The 14,186-nt window shown below is 47.0% G+C and overlaps 2 protein-coding genes across 9 annotated transcripts in view; one reads left to right on the top strand and one right to left on the bottom strand.

The window, feature by feature from the left end:
- The window catches only part of IDUA (alpha-L-iduronidase), a 71,750-nt gene that overhangs the window by 1,798 nt on the left and 55,766 nt on the right, over nt 1-14,186 (top strand). For 3 of the 6 annotated variants that reach the window (XM_039543868.1, XM_039543867.1, XM_039543865.1), the window contains exons 2-3: nt 468-636; nt 5,314-5,454. In XM_039543868.1, the coding sequence (XP_039399802.1) occupies nt 608-636; nt 5,314-5,454 (170 nt within the window). In that variant the 5' untranslated portion in view covers nt 468-607. Of the gene's footprint in view, nt 1-467; nt 839-5,313; nt 5,455-14,186 lie in introns of all 6 variants that reach the window. The other 3 variants (XM_039543864.1, XM_039543863.1, XM_039543866.1) reach the window with 1 other exon arrangement.
- Nucleotides 6,102-14,186, bottom strand: part of SLC26A1 (solute carrier family 26 member 1) — a 46,594-nt gene continuing 38,509 nt past the window's right edge. For all 3 annotated transcript variants that reach the window (XM_039543858.1, XM_039543859.1, XM_039543862.1), the window contains 2 exons: nt 13,427-14,074; nt 6,102-11,352 (listed from right to left, as the gene is read on the bottom strand). In XM_039543858.1, coding sequence (XP_039399792.1) covers nt 9,826-11,352; nt 13,427-14,044 — 2,145 coding nt within the window. In that variant the 5' untranslated portion in view covers nt 14,045-14,074 and the 3' untranslated portion in view covers nt 6,102-9,825. The remainder of the gene's footprint in view (nt 11,353-13,426; nt 14,075-14,186) is intronic.

Below are 14,186 nucleotides of genomic sequence, written 5' to 3'. Positions count from 1 at the left end.
AAGCAAAACCTGGAAAACAAAAATGCACCCCCTCCCTCCAAAATGCAACAAAAGGCAGAACCCCCCCCCCCATTTAAAGATGGGAGGAGGAAGATATGGAAAGACAGATACACTGAAAAGAAAGACACTATATAAAATTGCTTCAAAGTATTACAGGGAAAAGGTGTGGTTACAGCACACAGCCACTGCAGATTATGTGGGAGCCGAAAACATCTTTATTTCTGCTTTGCTATAAAACCCGAATTCCTCTAACATATACTATAATACCCCCCCCCCCCCGGGATCTGGTTCCAAGCACTGCTGGCTTCCCCGGGTTTCTGCAGATTTCTCCAGTCCCTGTTTCTTTCCTGCGTTTGCAGGTCTGCCTTACCACTTGGTAGATTTGGAAAGCAGGAAGTAAGCAGGGGAAACCATGTGTGTGACACGAAGAGGGGTGTGTGTCAAGGGCTTCGCTTTTGCTTTCGCAGGAGTCGCGGAAGGGAGAATCTCTCCCACCCCTGGACCAAGAGAGCGGCGGACCTGCGGGCAGCCGGAGCTCACAGAGCCCCCGTGCCCGGGGACCGGCGGAGCGGGAGCTGAGCTGCCTGGCTGCGGGGACCCCCGTGGGATGAAGCCTGGTAGGGTGCCTGCTTCCCGGTGAGCGCTCCGACCCTGGGCCGGCGTCCATGTAATCCCGTGCCGTTTCCCTGGGCCCCATGGCGCCGGTTCGGAGCTGGGGGGCCGGAGCAATAATCCTGCACATGCTGCTCCGTGCGGGCTGGGGCGCTTACGTGCTGCACGTGGATGTTTCGCAGGTTGAAAGGCCCCTGAAGCACTTCTGGAAAAGCACCGGCTTCTGGTAAGCGCCCTTTGCTCCCTGAACACACCCACGTCCAGCTCCCCACTGAAGTGCCTGCCGTGTGTAGGAGAGCCAGGCTGCACTCCCTTTGCCTAGTGCACTGGCACCCCCCCCCCCCCGGGGGTAGGGCAGGAGGGGGTTTCTTTATGGCCTAAACAGGCCCCGCAGATAAGCGAAACCGGTCTCGTAACTTTGAGAAGGCAGATACCTAAGTCAGATAGATTTTCAGGGTCAGTTTTGCAGATGTCAAAGCATAATATCCAGTTTCCCCCACACACACACACTTAGCTACTGATTGCTAGTTTCTTCTAGTGCAGGGGGTCACAGAGCTATAGCAGAGAGCAGAACATGGCCCGGTACTATATTCCTATAGCTAAGTCTCAAGCAGCAAAATGGGTCTTAGGACAGGTTAGAAGATTCAGCTGAAAGCTATTTCCCCACCCCGTTCAGGGGCCTGTGAACATGCAGGGTCTTCTCCCAGGACAGTACATGCTGGGTTAAACAGTCAGAACTCATCCATCACTTTGGTGTTTTAATTAATATAATATATGGAGATATACCTATCACATAGAGCTGGAAAGTCATCAAGTCCAGCCCCCTGCCTTTACTTGTAGGACCAAGTACTGATTTTTTGCCCTAGATCTCTAAATGGCCCTCTCAAGGATTGAGCTCACAACCCTGGGTTTAGTAGGCCCATGCTCAAACCACTGAACTATCCTTTCTCCCTTATAGTGCTAAGCCCCAAACAAACTATAGTCCACCTTTCTCCTGAGCTGACTTTTCCTAGGGCTTTTTCCTAGCAAGTGCACCTCTCATCCCCTCACCTTGTTTTTTCCTTAGAGACTCTACATGTGTCTTCCTGCATTGGATAAATAGTCTGACAGCCAGTCTGAGGCATCAGAACCTGCTCCATCTCGATGTGGGTCCAGGAACCCAGCATATTGTAACAGGCTCACATATTTACTCCCCCTCCATGGATAGGATTGTACTGCTCTGCCTCCTAGGCAGACCCCGAAGTAGACAGTTAAACTAATATGTGGCATCTTACATAAGTATCTATCACATGTGCCCATTGCCCAAGAAATGTGTGATTTCTTTTCCAGTCGAGCATCCTAGTGAGCCAGAGTTCCCAATCCACACCATTGCCACATTACTGGTATCAGAGCAGTGCCTTGGTTACTCTGCAACTGGAAGTCTGTGATAGGTTAAGCTGGACGGTCTTTTATTGGGAGGTATCTTTTATTGGACCAACTTCTGTTGGGAAGAGAGACAAGCTATACGGAGCTCTTCCTCCGGTGTGGGAAAGGCACTCAGTGTCACAGATAAATACAAGGTATTTGTGACCATGAGACCTTATTACATTATGCTGGTTCAATGGAGCAGGGTTCTGATGCCTCATCCTGGCAGACTATTTACAAGGTGTTTAGCTGTGACACTCTGAGTGCCTTTCCCAGCCCTGAAGAAGAGCTCTGTGTAAGCTCAAAAGGTCGTCTCTCTCACCAACAGAAGTTGGTCCAATAAAAGATACGAGGTCTCCCACCTTATCTCCTGAATCTCTAGGCACTGCCAGTGTTAGGAGACTGAAAAAACCTTGGAAGTCAAACCTGATAGAAATGGAAAGTGGTTTTTACTTAGACTGTTCAAATAACTCCTCTTAATTTACATACAGTGTTCAACTCACACCAAGGGAACACTTGTAAGAAAGTCTGGAAGATTTTACACACTTCCCTCCCTCTCTTTAAATTAATAGCTAAGATCTCGCATTTAAGATCTCCAAGACAACAAGATGAGGGAAAGCTGGAATCAACACTTGTGCTTTTAGAAATGCCAGAACATTAGAAGCACCATGCCCACCTATCAAATAAATAAAGCTAACAGTTCTTTATCCATCAGAAAATAGCAAAACAGGCACCATCCCATTTTTTAATTTTGCAAGTCATCTTTAAAGGGGTTTTTACTGCTCAGGAAGAGTAGCAGATTAGCACCACTGGAAATGTGGTTTATCAAATGACCGTGCACTACACATGCACAGACAGCAAAAAGTACAAAGGTACCTAATTTGCCAATGTGCCTCAAGCCCAACCTAGGAGTGGCTACTTCCAAGTGTGAGAGACTAGTTCAGGTTTTGGGCCTCTTCAATACGTGGCCTCTCTCTGCTGAGACCGAGGGCAGTATTGATTGTGACTCTCATGTTTCTGGCGTGGATAGTCCATGTTATAGATTGTTAAGACATCGTCAAAGACACCGAATAGTTAGTGCTAAACCCCAAGATATTTTTACCACAGTTTAAGGTTTAACTTCTGAACCACACCATGCTATAAAAAAACCATTTATTTCATATTGCTAAGTGTACAGGAAAGGAAAGTTAAAGCCAGCTTTCTTAAACTTTCTTAAATGATGAGGTTATTATTAAGAAAAATAATCATTAAGAAAACATCTTGGTAACAATTTACAAAGCCCCATTTACAGTTTCTCCAAAAGGAAAGAAAAACAGATTAAAAGGAAAGCAGAAAAGGAACAAACAACAGTTCTGTTACATCAGGCCACAGTCACATCTAGTCAGACAGGAACCCTGGTCGATCAAAAGGACTGACCTGGAAATCTGAATCAGAAGCAGGCTCTAGTTGTTGCATGTAGTTTCCTTTTCCATGTCGGAATATCAGATGATCTGGCAGAGACCAGATTTGGAACCTACTAGAGAACATGGATGAAACCTTAGAAACACCAAGTTCTGAGATTCTACAGACTTGATATATTTAAACTAGAATGTAAAAGTAAAGGGAAAGGACAGATACCAGGACAACAAGCCACAGAGGACAAAAGCTGCTGCTGAGATAGTATAACCCATGTTAAATCCAGCGTAGGTCTTTGCCTTGTTCTAGAGGTGTGGCTCTCAGCTTCAGCGGGGGAAGAGGGGAGCTTGGCATTTCAGCCCTGTTCTGCTCCTGGCTTCAGGGGGGAAGGGGAGTTTGGGGTGTCAGCCCTGTGCTGCTCCCAGCTTCAGCCCCTCAGTGTGGTGGGGGGCAGCACCGGAGCTGGGAGTTTCAGCGGTGGTGCTCCGTGGCCCCCCTGAAAGGATTTGCTGCCAGGGGGCCACAGACCCCTGGTTGAGAACCACTGAGCTAAAGCACTAGGTCCATTGGCTTGGAAGCAGTAGCAGATTCAAACCTCTATCTGGTGCAGCCGCTAGAAGGCGACAACTACCCACAATGAGTTAGCAGGCATTGCAATAGGTTCCTTATCAGTATAATTAAGCTCTGCTCCCATAACAAAATAAACCAGCACAATATACAGTTCTGTTAAGTTTCATATGTATATAAAAAGTGCAGAGTGTATCGGGATATATTTTGCCCAAGTCTCGCAGTGATTTAGCATGTTCGAAGAGAACTGGAGCATTCACAGGAGATCTGTAGTTAGGAACATAGGTCTGGAAACGCTCTCCTGGGTTACTGTGTCCAGTCCCCTGCTGTTGCTGAAACCCCAACATTTAGCACCTAACCCAACAGACTCAGAGCATATTCCAACTGTTAGACAAAACACTTTCCCTCCCCATGGGAGCTATTCTGTGTGGGTTCAAAAGGCACATAGAGCCTGCCTCCATTGTTTTCAATGGGCACCAGAGAGTCAGTGTTAACATCAGTGTGTTACTGTGCATCAATGAAGAGTTAAATATGGCTCAGGGTTTCTCAGCCTGCTTGTCCCATGGCAAACACCCCTGTGACATGTGCCCAGGGGCAAGGCACAGTGTGCCAATGGAGTGCATCTGTGGTCTCCAACCTTTTTTGTGTGGCGGGCACCAGACGGAGGACCGTGGTGGCGGACGAGCATCCACTGAAATTCTGCTGACTAGCAGCAATGTCAATAGGTGTCGCCGTGAAATGCCCTGTCATCCAGAGGCGTTGCCGCTGAAATACCGCCGAAAATCGGCAGCATTTCGGCAGCGACGCCTCTCGATGATGCAACTTATCGGTGGCATTTCGGCAGATGCTCGTCTGCTGGCCAGTACGTGGGCACACTTAGATGCCCCAGTGGGCACCATGGCGCCCGCGGGCACCACGTTGGGGACCTCTGCCCTACATGACTTTTGGTTGGTGTCAGTAGAGGTGGGAGTCAGGCAGGCTGACACGATGCTTAGAACAGTGTTAATTACTCCCAGGGAATTATCTCATTGCCAGTTTTCCTTATGCCTGTTTGCTGAGTTTGAGTAACCTGAGACAAAATCTTCCTGCCCTGCTACTCATGGAATGATTCATGGGTCCTGTACTCTGATGCTAACTTGTAAGCTAACACAAAGATATAAACCACAAGTCGTGTTTCAGTTTCCTTATTCCACTTTGCTGAGCTGCCCTTACTACTCCAGTAAAAGCACTGTATCCCCATGGACAGGACCCTGGATTGGGACTCAAGAGGCCTGGGTTTTATTCCTGGCTCTGGCACTGATCTGTTCTGTGACCTATTGTTTTTACCACCTCCAGTCCTCCTCTACCTCACAGCAGAGCGGATTTATTTGACCTCAGTAAAGACCAAGAACTGAACCTTGCCTATGTGTCTTCGGTACCGCATGGTGGCATTGAACAAGTTCGAATTCACTGGTTACTGGAACTCATTACCGTTGGGTGAGTGAACATTTCTGACACTCAACAATTAATACTGGAATGTGTTAGGGGGGGAAAAAATCATATTTCCTGCTCTAGGAGCTCAGATTTGCTTTTTGACTCATGCACATTGTCCAAAAAGTCCTGTTAATACCTCTGACAGTGCTTCAGCTCTTTAAATACCTCAACCTGTGTATTTTAAGTAAGTTGTATGTTCCTATGTACACTTGGTAGGGTTGCTCTTCCCTAGAAGTAATGGAAATGCCTCTGTGATGTGAGAGTCCTGGGAGTGCATGAGAAGCAGACATAGGGGAATTACTGTATTCAGCTGTGAATCCTTATGGCAAGACTGTGCCTTTAAATCCCAGGCATGACTAAGCAGTGATGTAGAGCCAAATAGTTTCTCTTGGTGGGAAAAACTGTCAGTTGTGAGACATCACTAATCAGGGGCTGTTTGAAAACATCCCTTGCTTCCAGCCCGCAGCTGTAACCATTCCCCACACTGTATGTACGGGCAGCTTTTTTGCTTCCAGGCTGAAGTAATGTAGTTTTCTTCCCCCTCGAGGTTGGGAGCCCCTCCCTTGCTACTTATCAGTACCTGTAGTTTGTTAAATATATAGTCAATGCCAAAGACACCATGCTTGACAAAAGTTGTATGCCAGCTACACAAGAAAAGAGAGAGTCTCATATTAAGTATCTTATTCTAGTATTTACCCAACCCCAAGTCACTGAGAATAGTATAAAACCACAGAGGAATTAAAAGCCCTTTACCAGCCGCACACTGAGTCAGTACAGCCTGCCCTGACCCCTGACAGTAAGCGAACAGAAATAAAGCAGTTTTTAATCATAGAAAGTCATTTACAGCCATAAACACAGTAACTTACATATAAGCCAGTCCCCAGAACTAACATTCAAAACACAAATGGTTCCTGAAGTCTTTTCTGGTTGTTAAAACAACTTTTATCAGAGAGAAAAAAACAACCTGTTCTCCCCTCATCCCGCATCTTCATGCAGCTCTCCTTCTTCTGCTGGGATGCTGCTCTGATAAAAACTAAACAACCCAAAGAGCCTACCTTGTAAACAGCCACCAGACTGCACCCCTTCCCAGCATGCTTTGTTAAAAAAAGATTGACAGATCAGCTTCTCTTCCCTTCTCCCTCTTTTGGGGGGTGGGGGGGGGGCATGGGCTACAACTCTAACTTTTTTTTTCAGGTAAGGATAAGTCTTAATTTTGTTCCCCAATTGCCCGTCTTCTTTCGGAAACCAGATTAGTCTCATAACATTAGGGGAGAGCAAAGCTATAATTCTTCTCAAGGTTCTAGCTCTGGGGCTCAGACAACAGAGTGAATAAGACTAGCTTGTTAAAGAGCTTGCTCTTTTGTTCCCCAGGGATTGCTGTTAACTCCCAACTGTAACTCGCTGTATCATACAGCGAAGTACATTGGCCCCAGTCGCTTTGTGCTAGGCCCTGTATAGACATATGACAAAGATGGTCCCTGACCAGCAAAGCATGCATACTAAGTGGCTACAACAAACATTTCAGGAGAACACAAGGTAACAATGAGAAGATGGTAAGCTGTGGTCATGGTACACCAGCTCTTTAATGGATGATGTTGTTGCATGTTAAATTGACTTTACCGCAGAAAAACACTAATACTAAAAATGGTTGGTCAGTTCTGATCTCTTAACACAGACATCAGTCAGGCCGGCTTTTCCAGAATTAGTTTGTTACTGTTGACATCATGTGTTGTGATAATAGCACCGAGACATCACATATGTTTTTGAATAAATGAGGCGAGCAGGGGAATTTCACTACCTAACTACTAATCCTCATTAAAAATGTGTTTGTAAAGGAGCCCCCACAGCTTTTCTTCCAGAGGATGAGAGAACCTGACCACACAGTTGCTTGCACTGGGTAGCTCCCACACAGACCCCCAATTTCTTACTTCTTACCAGGGGTGCTACCCCTTGCAGGCCTTCTTAAATCTCTCCCTGGGAGTTCACTGCACTTCCCACAGGGTTGGGGTAGAGATCTCCTGGATGGTTGTTCCCCAAGTGGCTCCAGTAGTCTTCTGCTTGGGACAGTCTTGCTCCTCCTCCCTCAATTGACTTCCATTTTCTCCCTTTTATACATGATTGACAAGGCCAGAGGAGCAGGGCTCGTCCTGTCCCCAGAGCCTCTCTGGCACCTCCCTCCTCAGCGTGGGATCTATACACCCCATCCCAGTGTTGCCCTCACTTCAGATAGAGTCAATCACCAGAATTTTGCTATTTGGAAATGAGTTGCCCTTCCTTTATTTGTTGTGGTGTTCCTAAATAGGGAGGGGACATGGGAAAATCTGGAGACCTTTGCTTAGAGTATCCTTGCACTTGTTGATCTAGAGAGTGGAAATAAGTTGCTTGGTGCTGCGGTACTGTTGTGTAGTGCTCTGAAACAAAATGTTGTGTATCGTGGCAAAGGGCTTGCTTGAAAAGTAGCATGAGACCAGTAGTCTCTTTAGGGACTACAGAGCAGAGTTATCGCACTGAGTATGTTTAAGTGCGTCTCTGTTGGCTTCAATGGAGTTAGACTAAATGTAGCCCTATAAGCATTCCTCAAACCTGCATTTTCCCCACGTTTCACTCATGGATGGAAGGAGTGGCTAGTCCCAGGGAAGAGGATGGGAGAGGAAAGACAGTGAGAGCTACTGGGAAGGGGGAAGGTTCTGCCATTGAAATGGGGGTGGAGGGTCACACAAAATGGCCAAAACGAGAAAGGAAAAAAGGCTCCAGGACCAGAAACTGAGCTTCCTTACACTGCCCAGCACCTGGCCTGTGGGATGGGACATGAGAAAGGAGGGAGAAGCAGCTGCTGAATGAGCCGAAACGGTGCCTTGGTCTAGCTCTTCAGTTTGAGCATTGGAGAAGCCACACTGCCAAAGCCAAGCGTCAGAACTTCTGGCTGCAATCCAGCGCCGTCTTTAAACTGACTTCTGCTCTAGCCCTATTCTACGTGTATTTTTGTACAGATACTGCACAAATAGGTGTGATATATACGCACACATCTGATGTGCAGTGTGCTGTATTTTAAATTGCCATTTGATATTACAGGGAATAATTAGTCATAGAAATTAATATAAAAATAACATATCCCGACTCTGCATAACATCCCAGACATCTCTTAGCTGTCATTAGAAACCAGAGTTACAAATTAAAGTTATGGCCTGAAATGTATACGGATCGTGGGGGTACTCCGACAACATAATGAAATGAATGACTTAAAAAAGTTCTGCTTCAGCCATTAGGCTACATTCTGATCCCAGATACACCAGCGTAAAACTTCAGTGGAGTTACTCCAGATTCAGACCCAGTCCGTTTCTCCCATTCCCGTCCATATCTCACGCTTCCCTTCTTGCATCTTTTTCCCTCCCCTGTCTCTTTCACTCCCATGTCTCCCCACTGCCCTGCACCCAGTCTGACAGTTACATTACAAAGATGATGTGCTTGGCCTGAATTCTAGGGTTTAAGCTTGAGATAGCTAAATTCCAGAAAGTCAGATTTGCCTCACAGTTAAACTAGTGTAGCTATAAGATTTCTAATGAACGCACTTCCCTTTTCTTAACATCACTTTAATTAATTTCACTAGCTACAGCAAATCTGAGTTTAATGGTCACACTTCTTCCTGCATCTTTAAGAACAGAAATATGCCCTCAATAGGCTCTTTTTAATATGGATGATTCCATGGTAGCTTTGAGGGAGGTTTTGCTAAGGAATAATGAAACTGAGGGGAACACATTTGTTATGGCTCATGGGCATGTGGGAAGGAGGTGCTACATCATCCCAGCTGATGCTCCTAACAAGTGTGTAGCAAACAGCAGGGTTGTCTAAAAGCCCGTTGAAACAAGAGCATGCCTGTAGTAGTGATATGATAAGGGAAAAGACCTTACAGGCCAGAGTTTAAAAGATAGCACTGTGGTGTGGCCAAGGAACCAGACCACAAGTGGTTTCTCGGAGACTGCTCTCCTGTACCCATAAACCAGCACATTCAAGGGGGACAGCTAGCCTTTTCTGCTCAGGCACTAGACAGACTTGCAGATACACCAGACCGGTGGTGCGTAAGTTTGATGCATGTAAGTTACTACAGTACAGTGGAGAAGTAACTCACAAGCTCTTTTACAGTCCAACATCTGCATTTTGAAGTGGCAGGTCAGGTGGTAACTGGGTGCACTCACCCCTGTTTGCCCCATCTGCAGATGGGATGCGGCGGTCCAGCACTGCACACCTTCTCCTGGGAGAATGTCCTGTAGGCAGGTGGCTCCTGCGCAGCAAGTGCGGTGTCTGCCTACTTCTAAGTGACTGCACCCTGTTCCCCTTTGTGCAGCACAGCAGAGGGAAATAAATGGGCCTTTGAAACTAAACAGCAGACCCATCTGCCAAAAACTTTCTATCTCTGGCAAACTGCACAGCACCGTGAATGCTATAGAACAGCAATTTGTGCATCTTTTTGCAATCCTTCCCAAAGTAGCCCCCTCTTTTCAGAGAGTCAATCACTGAGGGGTTGCAGCAAGCCAGAAGAACAGTGATTTTTTGCTCGTTGTAATCTTTCACTATTTCCTTTAATGTGATTATACCAGCTGTGTCCAGAAAAGTGATTGAGGAACAGTCTATGATGATAGTCTGGAAATCTACTTGTTTAGGGACCAGGTGTAAGGCTGTATCTGCCTGATCCAATCCCTTAACAATCGTGCCTCTATTTCCCTCTTTCAAATGCTCTTTTTGCTTCTTCTCATTCTTTTTCCTTTTAGCAGCTTCCAGAGTAGGATCTAACCCAGTCATTCTGTAGAGAGACTTCAGAAAAAAGTCTTTATTTGCATAGTAAAGTGGTGCCTCAAAACGAAATATTTTGGCATTTGGAACAGGACAGAGACTTTCATATTCCCAGTCATCTTCATAGAAGGCAGTGCTCTGGATCTGACCAAGCAGGGCAGTACGGGGTCGCTGCGTACGAACAACGATGCACAGCATGGAAAAGAGGACCCCAATCAAAAGCCCCATTTCTGTGCTGATCAGGGCAGATGAGAACACAGTAACGCACCACACCAGAGTGTCCATCTTGTTCATGTGATATCGCTGGGGCACGTCTCTAAACTTCCGAAGGGCTCCTCGGAGACTGACTATTATGATGCAAGCCAAAACACATTTTTGCAAAGAATAAAACAGCGGAGCGAGGAAGAGCAGCACCAGCAGCACTACCGCTGCGCTGATAACACTAGAGACCTGCGTCTGGCAGCCCGTAGAAGATTTCACAAGCGTTTTTGCAAGAGCTGCACTGGTTGCAAAACAATGGAAAAAGGATGGGATAATGTTACAGAATCCTATGGCAAACATTTCCTGATTCGCTCTGACAGTGTAGGCATATTTCTTGGCAAACATTTCTGAGAGGGAGATTGTAAATGCAAAGCCAACTATGGCAAGAGGAACAGCATCTAGAGCCACGCGATGCATCATGTTAAAATTTGGCAGCTGAGGGGGAATAAATCCAGTTGGAATTGCCCCCGAAACACTGGATGCATAAACTTCATTCAGCTTCCCATAGTGTGAAACCAGCGTAGCCACAACAATAACCACCAGCTCTGTGGGCAGTGGGATTTTCAGCTTCTGCTTGTACCGATCTCCCAGTTCTTTCGCAGCGACTAGCACAGCAATGCAAACCACGCTCGTGATTACATCGCATACGTTAGCCTGAGAAATGTTTTGAAAAATATTAATCCAGGTCGTTAAGAAGATCCCATGGCCTTGGCTGCGTGGGATTTTTATTCCAATAAGGTACTTAACTTGGGCTGTTAAAATGGTTAAAGAAGCACCAGTTGCAAATCCATCCAGCACAGACTCTGAAAGATACACAGAGACAAAGCCTAGACGAAAGACTCCCATCAGAACCTGAAAGAAAAGCAAGAGGGTAAGAACTAAAGGGTACTGCAAAAAACGGAGAAAGCATCAGTTGCGGACAGATCCCTGAAAGTTGTAATTCTGAAAAGAGCTGTTAACTTGTTATTTCAGGCCTGTTTTTACAATTGATGGATTTGTCTTGCTAGACCATGAGCTCCAGAGGTAAATGAGCAGGTTTTTGAAGTGGACTAACTGGAACTGGTACCCCAGCATCAATTCAAATGAACTCCACACTGAAGTGATCTGCCACCTGACTGCGTTGTTGCCGGTGTAAGTCAGTGGAGAATTTAGTCCAGCGCTTTTATTGTCCTGAGAGCTGAATGTTCCTCTCAGCTCCGCTAAAGGGAGTAGAACAGCTTGGGGCCCTGCTTGCCATCCCTTTGTCAGCAGAACTCCCAGTGAGGACAATGGCGATTACTGCTTCAGTAGTAAGGGGAAAGATGGCTCCTTTTTCATTTTTTAATGAACAAGCTCATTTCTGGAGTTCAGGCTGTTGCAGACTGAAGTGGGATTGCTTTCCAGCCTGGGCACCGTGCCTTACATATTCAGCAGACAGTAGTGACTTTGGGTGCCTCAGGGCTTGGGTGGCCATTTTGAGATGCAGTAAAGAAGCCTGACGTGCAGAAAGTGCTGAGCATCTTTCCTCGGCAAATCAAGGCCCTTGAAGGTAACCTGCACTGGGCACCTGAGATAACTTTCTATCCATATCCCATCAGCATAGCAGCTGAGAGCCTCACAGCCTTCAGTGCATTTATCTTCAGCAGGCCACCGAGGTAATGGTGTTAACCTCATTTTGCAGATGGAGGACTGAGACACAGAGAGACTAAGGGTATGTCTTCACTACCGGCCGGATCGGCAGGCAGCGATCGATCCAGCGGGGGTCGATTTATCGTATCTAGTCTAGATGCAATAAATCGACCCCAAGCGCTCTCCCATCGACTCCTGTACTCCAGCGCTGCGAGAGGCGCAGGTGGAGTCGACGGGGGAGCGGCAGCAGTCAACTCACCGCAGTGAAGACACACGGTAAGTCGATCTAAGTACGTTGACTTCAGCTATGCTATTCACATAGCAGAAGTTGCGTAACTTAGATCGATCCCCCCCATAGTGTAGACTAGGCCTAAGTGACTTGACCAAGGCCACACACCTGGAGTCTGTGGCAGAGGAGGGATTTGACTCCAGGTCTCCTAAGTTCTAGGCTAGTGCCCTAACCCAGTGTTTCCCAAACCAATAAGTTGCTGGACAGGTCTAGATGGGTTGCCTGCTACCTCCCACCCTCCATCACTCCCCACCCCGTGCATGCCCATGGGGGGAGAAGTTTGCCCTGGATCCCCCATTTGAGAGGGTCCCCAAACCAAGTGGCATTGTGACCTGGTGCATGGGGCTGCAGTCCCACTCATGATGAAGGGGCAGCCAGGCCAAACCTGAGTGGCACTGCAACCCAATGCACCAGGACGCACTGTCTGGAGCAGGGAGCCGGCTGGGTCCAGTGCCATGGGACAGAAGCCACTGCTGCAGGATGAGGCTCACTCTCCAACTCCTAGCCAGCTGGGGCTGCTGGGAGCGGGCAAAGTTGGGGCAGCAATAGCAAGGGGGTTGTGGGGTGCCGAGCAGGGGGCTGGGAAAGGGAGGGGGAGCAGCTCTCCTTACCTTGATGCAGGGGAAGACTGGGATTGTGTCATGTGCCACAAAAGGGACAGTGAAGTGAAGTTGTTAGAGCTGTTACACTGTGTCTGTGGTACCTGGAAATTCCCCCATGACCAGGCCTCTTTGTGACCACAGAGCAGCATAAAGGGCCAACAATGCAATGGAGAATTGCACCCAGTGTAAGTAGCCCTTCCATTGCGGCCAATAGGATTGTGTTCCAAGTAATTAGCTAATAAACCCTATTGGTCAAACACTTTTAAAATAAACCTTATAACGTGCTGCCAGGAGTCTCGGTGGAAGATAAATTTCAGTGAGCATCTGATTGAGCTGATGTGTTAAAATTCCTTACAGTGGAAGTCAGAAGCCTGCAAAGGCACTCTAAGAGCTTCATATCCTCACCATAGGCGAGGCAGCAACTTACCTGATAAACTCCAGCCAGAAAAGTCAAGGCTGTAGCGACGCCAATAGCATAACAGTCTTTCCCGCACTCAGTGCTCAACCCCCCCAGGGTAAGGTTGAAGGCGGTTCCATTAGAATTGTTGCCGTTCCATTCATAGCTGTTGCTGTTGGCGTCATCCTCATCGTTCAGGTCAAACCCTGCCAAGAGTAGCTCTCTGTCCACAACTTGCCCTACCATTAAACTTAACAGGCTGAAAATGCCAACAGACACATGGCGAGAGGTGCCCATCAGGAAATAAATTATGTTGGCAAAGAATGACGTGTAAAGGCTATAAATAGGCTTCAGACCGGCTAGCAGAGAATACGCTATGGCTTGGGGTACCAAAATGATCCCAATCACCACCCCAGACATAACGTCCCCCCATATGTATTCTCTGCAGCGGTACTTGGGAAGCCATCGTAACACAGGGAAGAAGTCCATGACTACGTTCTTCAGTCTCTTAGTGGTGCAGGAACAGCTCTTCCTCAGTTTGGTTTTGATGAGCTGTCTCCCACTTATCTGGATGTGAACCTTTCTTTCCATTGGAAATGACAGAGAGGGGCCAATATCCATCTTGATAGTTTCTGTTTGGCTTTCCATTTTCTGTGCGTCCACTTAATACATCAGTTCCTAAGATGTAAAGAAAGTGCTGGTTAGGTTCCTTCTCAGCATGTTGTTAATGATGGCAGGATTTGTGCTTTACAGTCCAAGAGGCCTAAACGTTGAGTATTTCAGCACAAAT

This window comes from Mauremys reevesii, linkage group 6, assembly GCF_016161935.1.
Source record: "Mauremys reevesii isolate NIE-2019 linkage group 6, ASM1616193v1, whole genome shotgun sequence".
Classification (NCBI taxonomy): Eukaryota; Metazoa; Chordata; order Testudines; family Geoemydidae; genus Mauremys; species Mauremys reevesii.
Note: the sequence above shows the minus strand (reverse complement) of the source record. Positions and strands in the feature narration are given on the sequence as shown.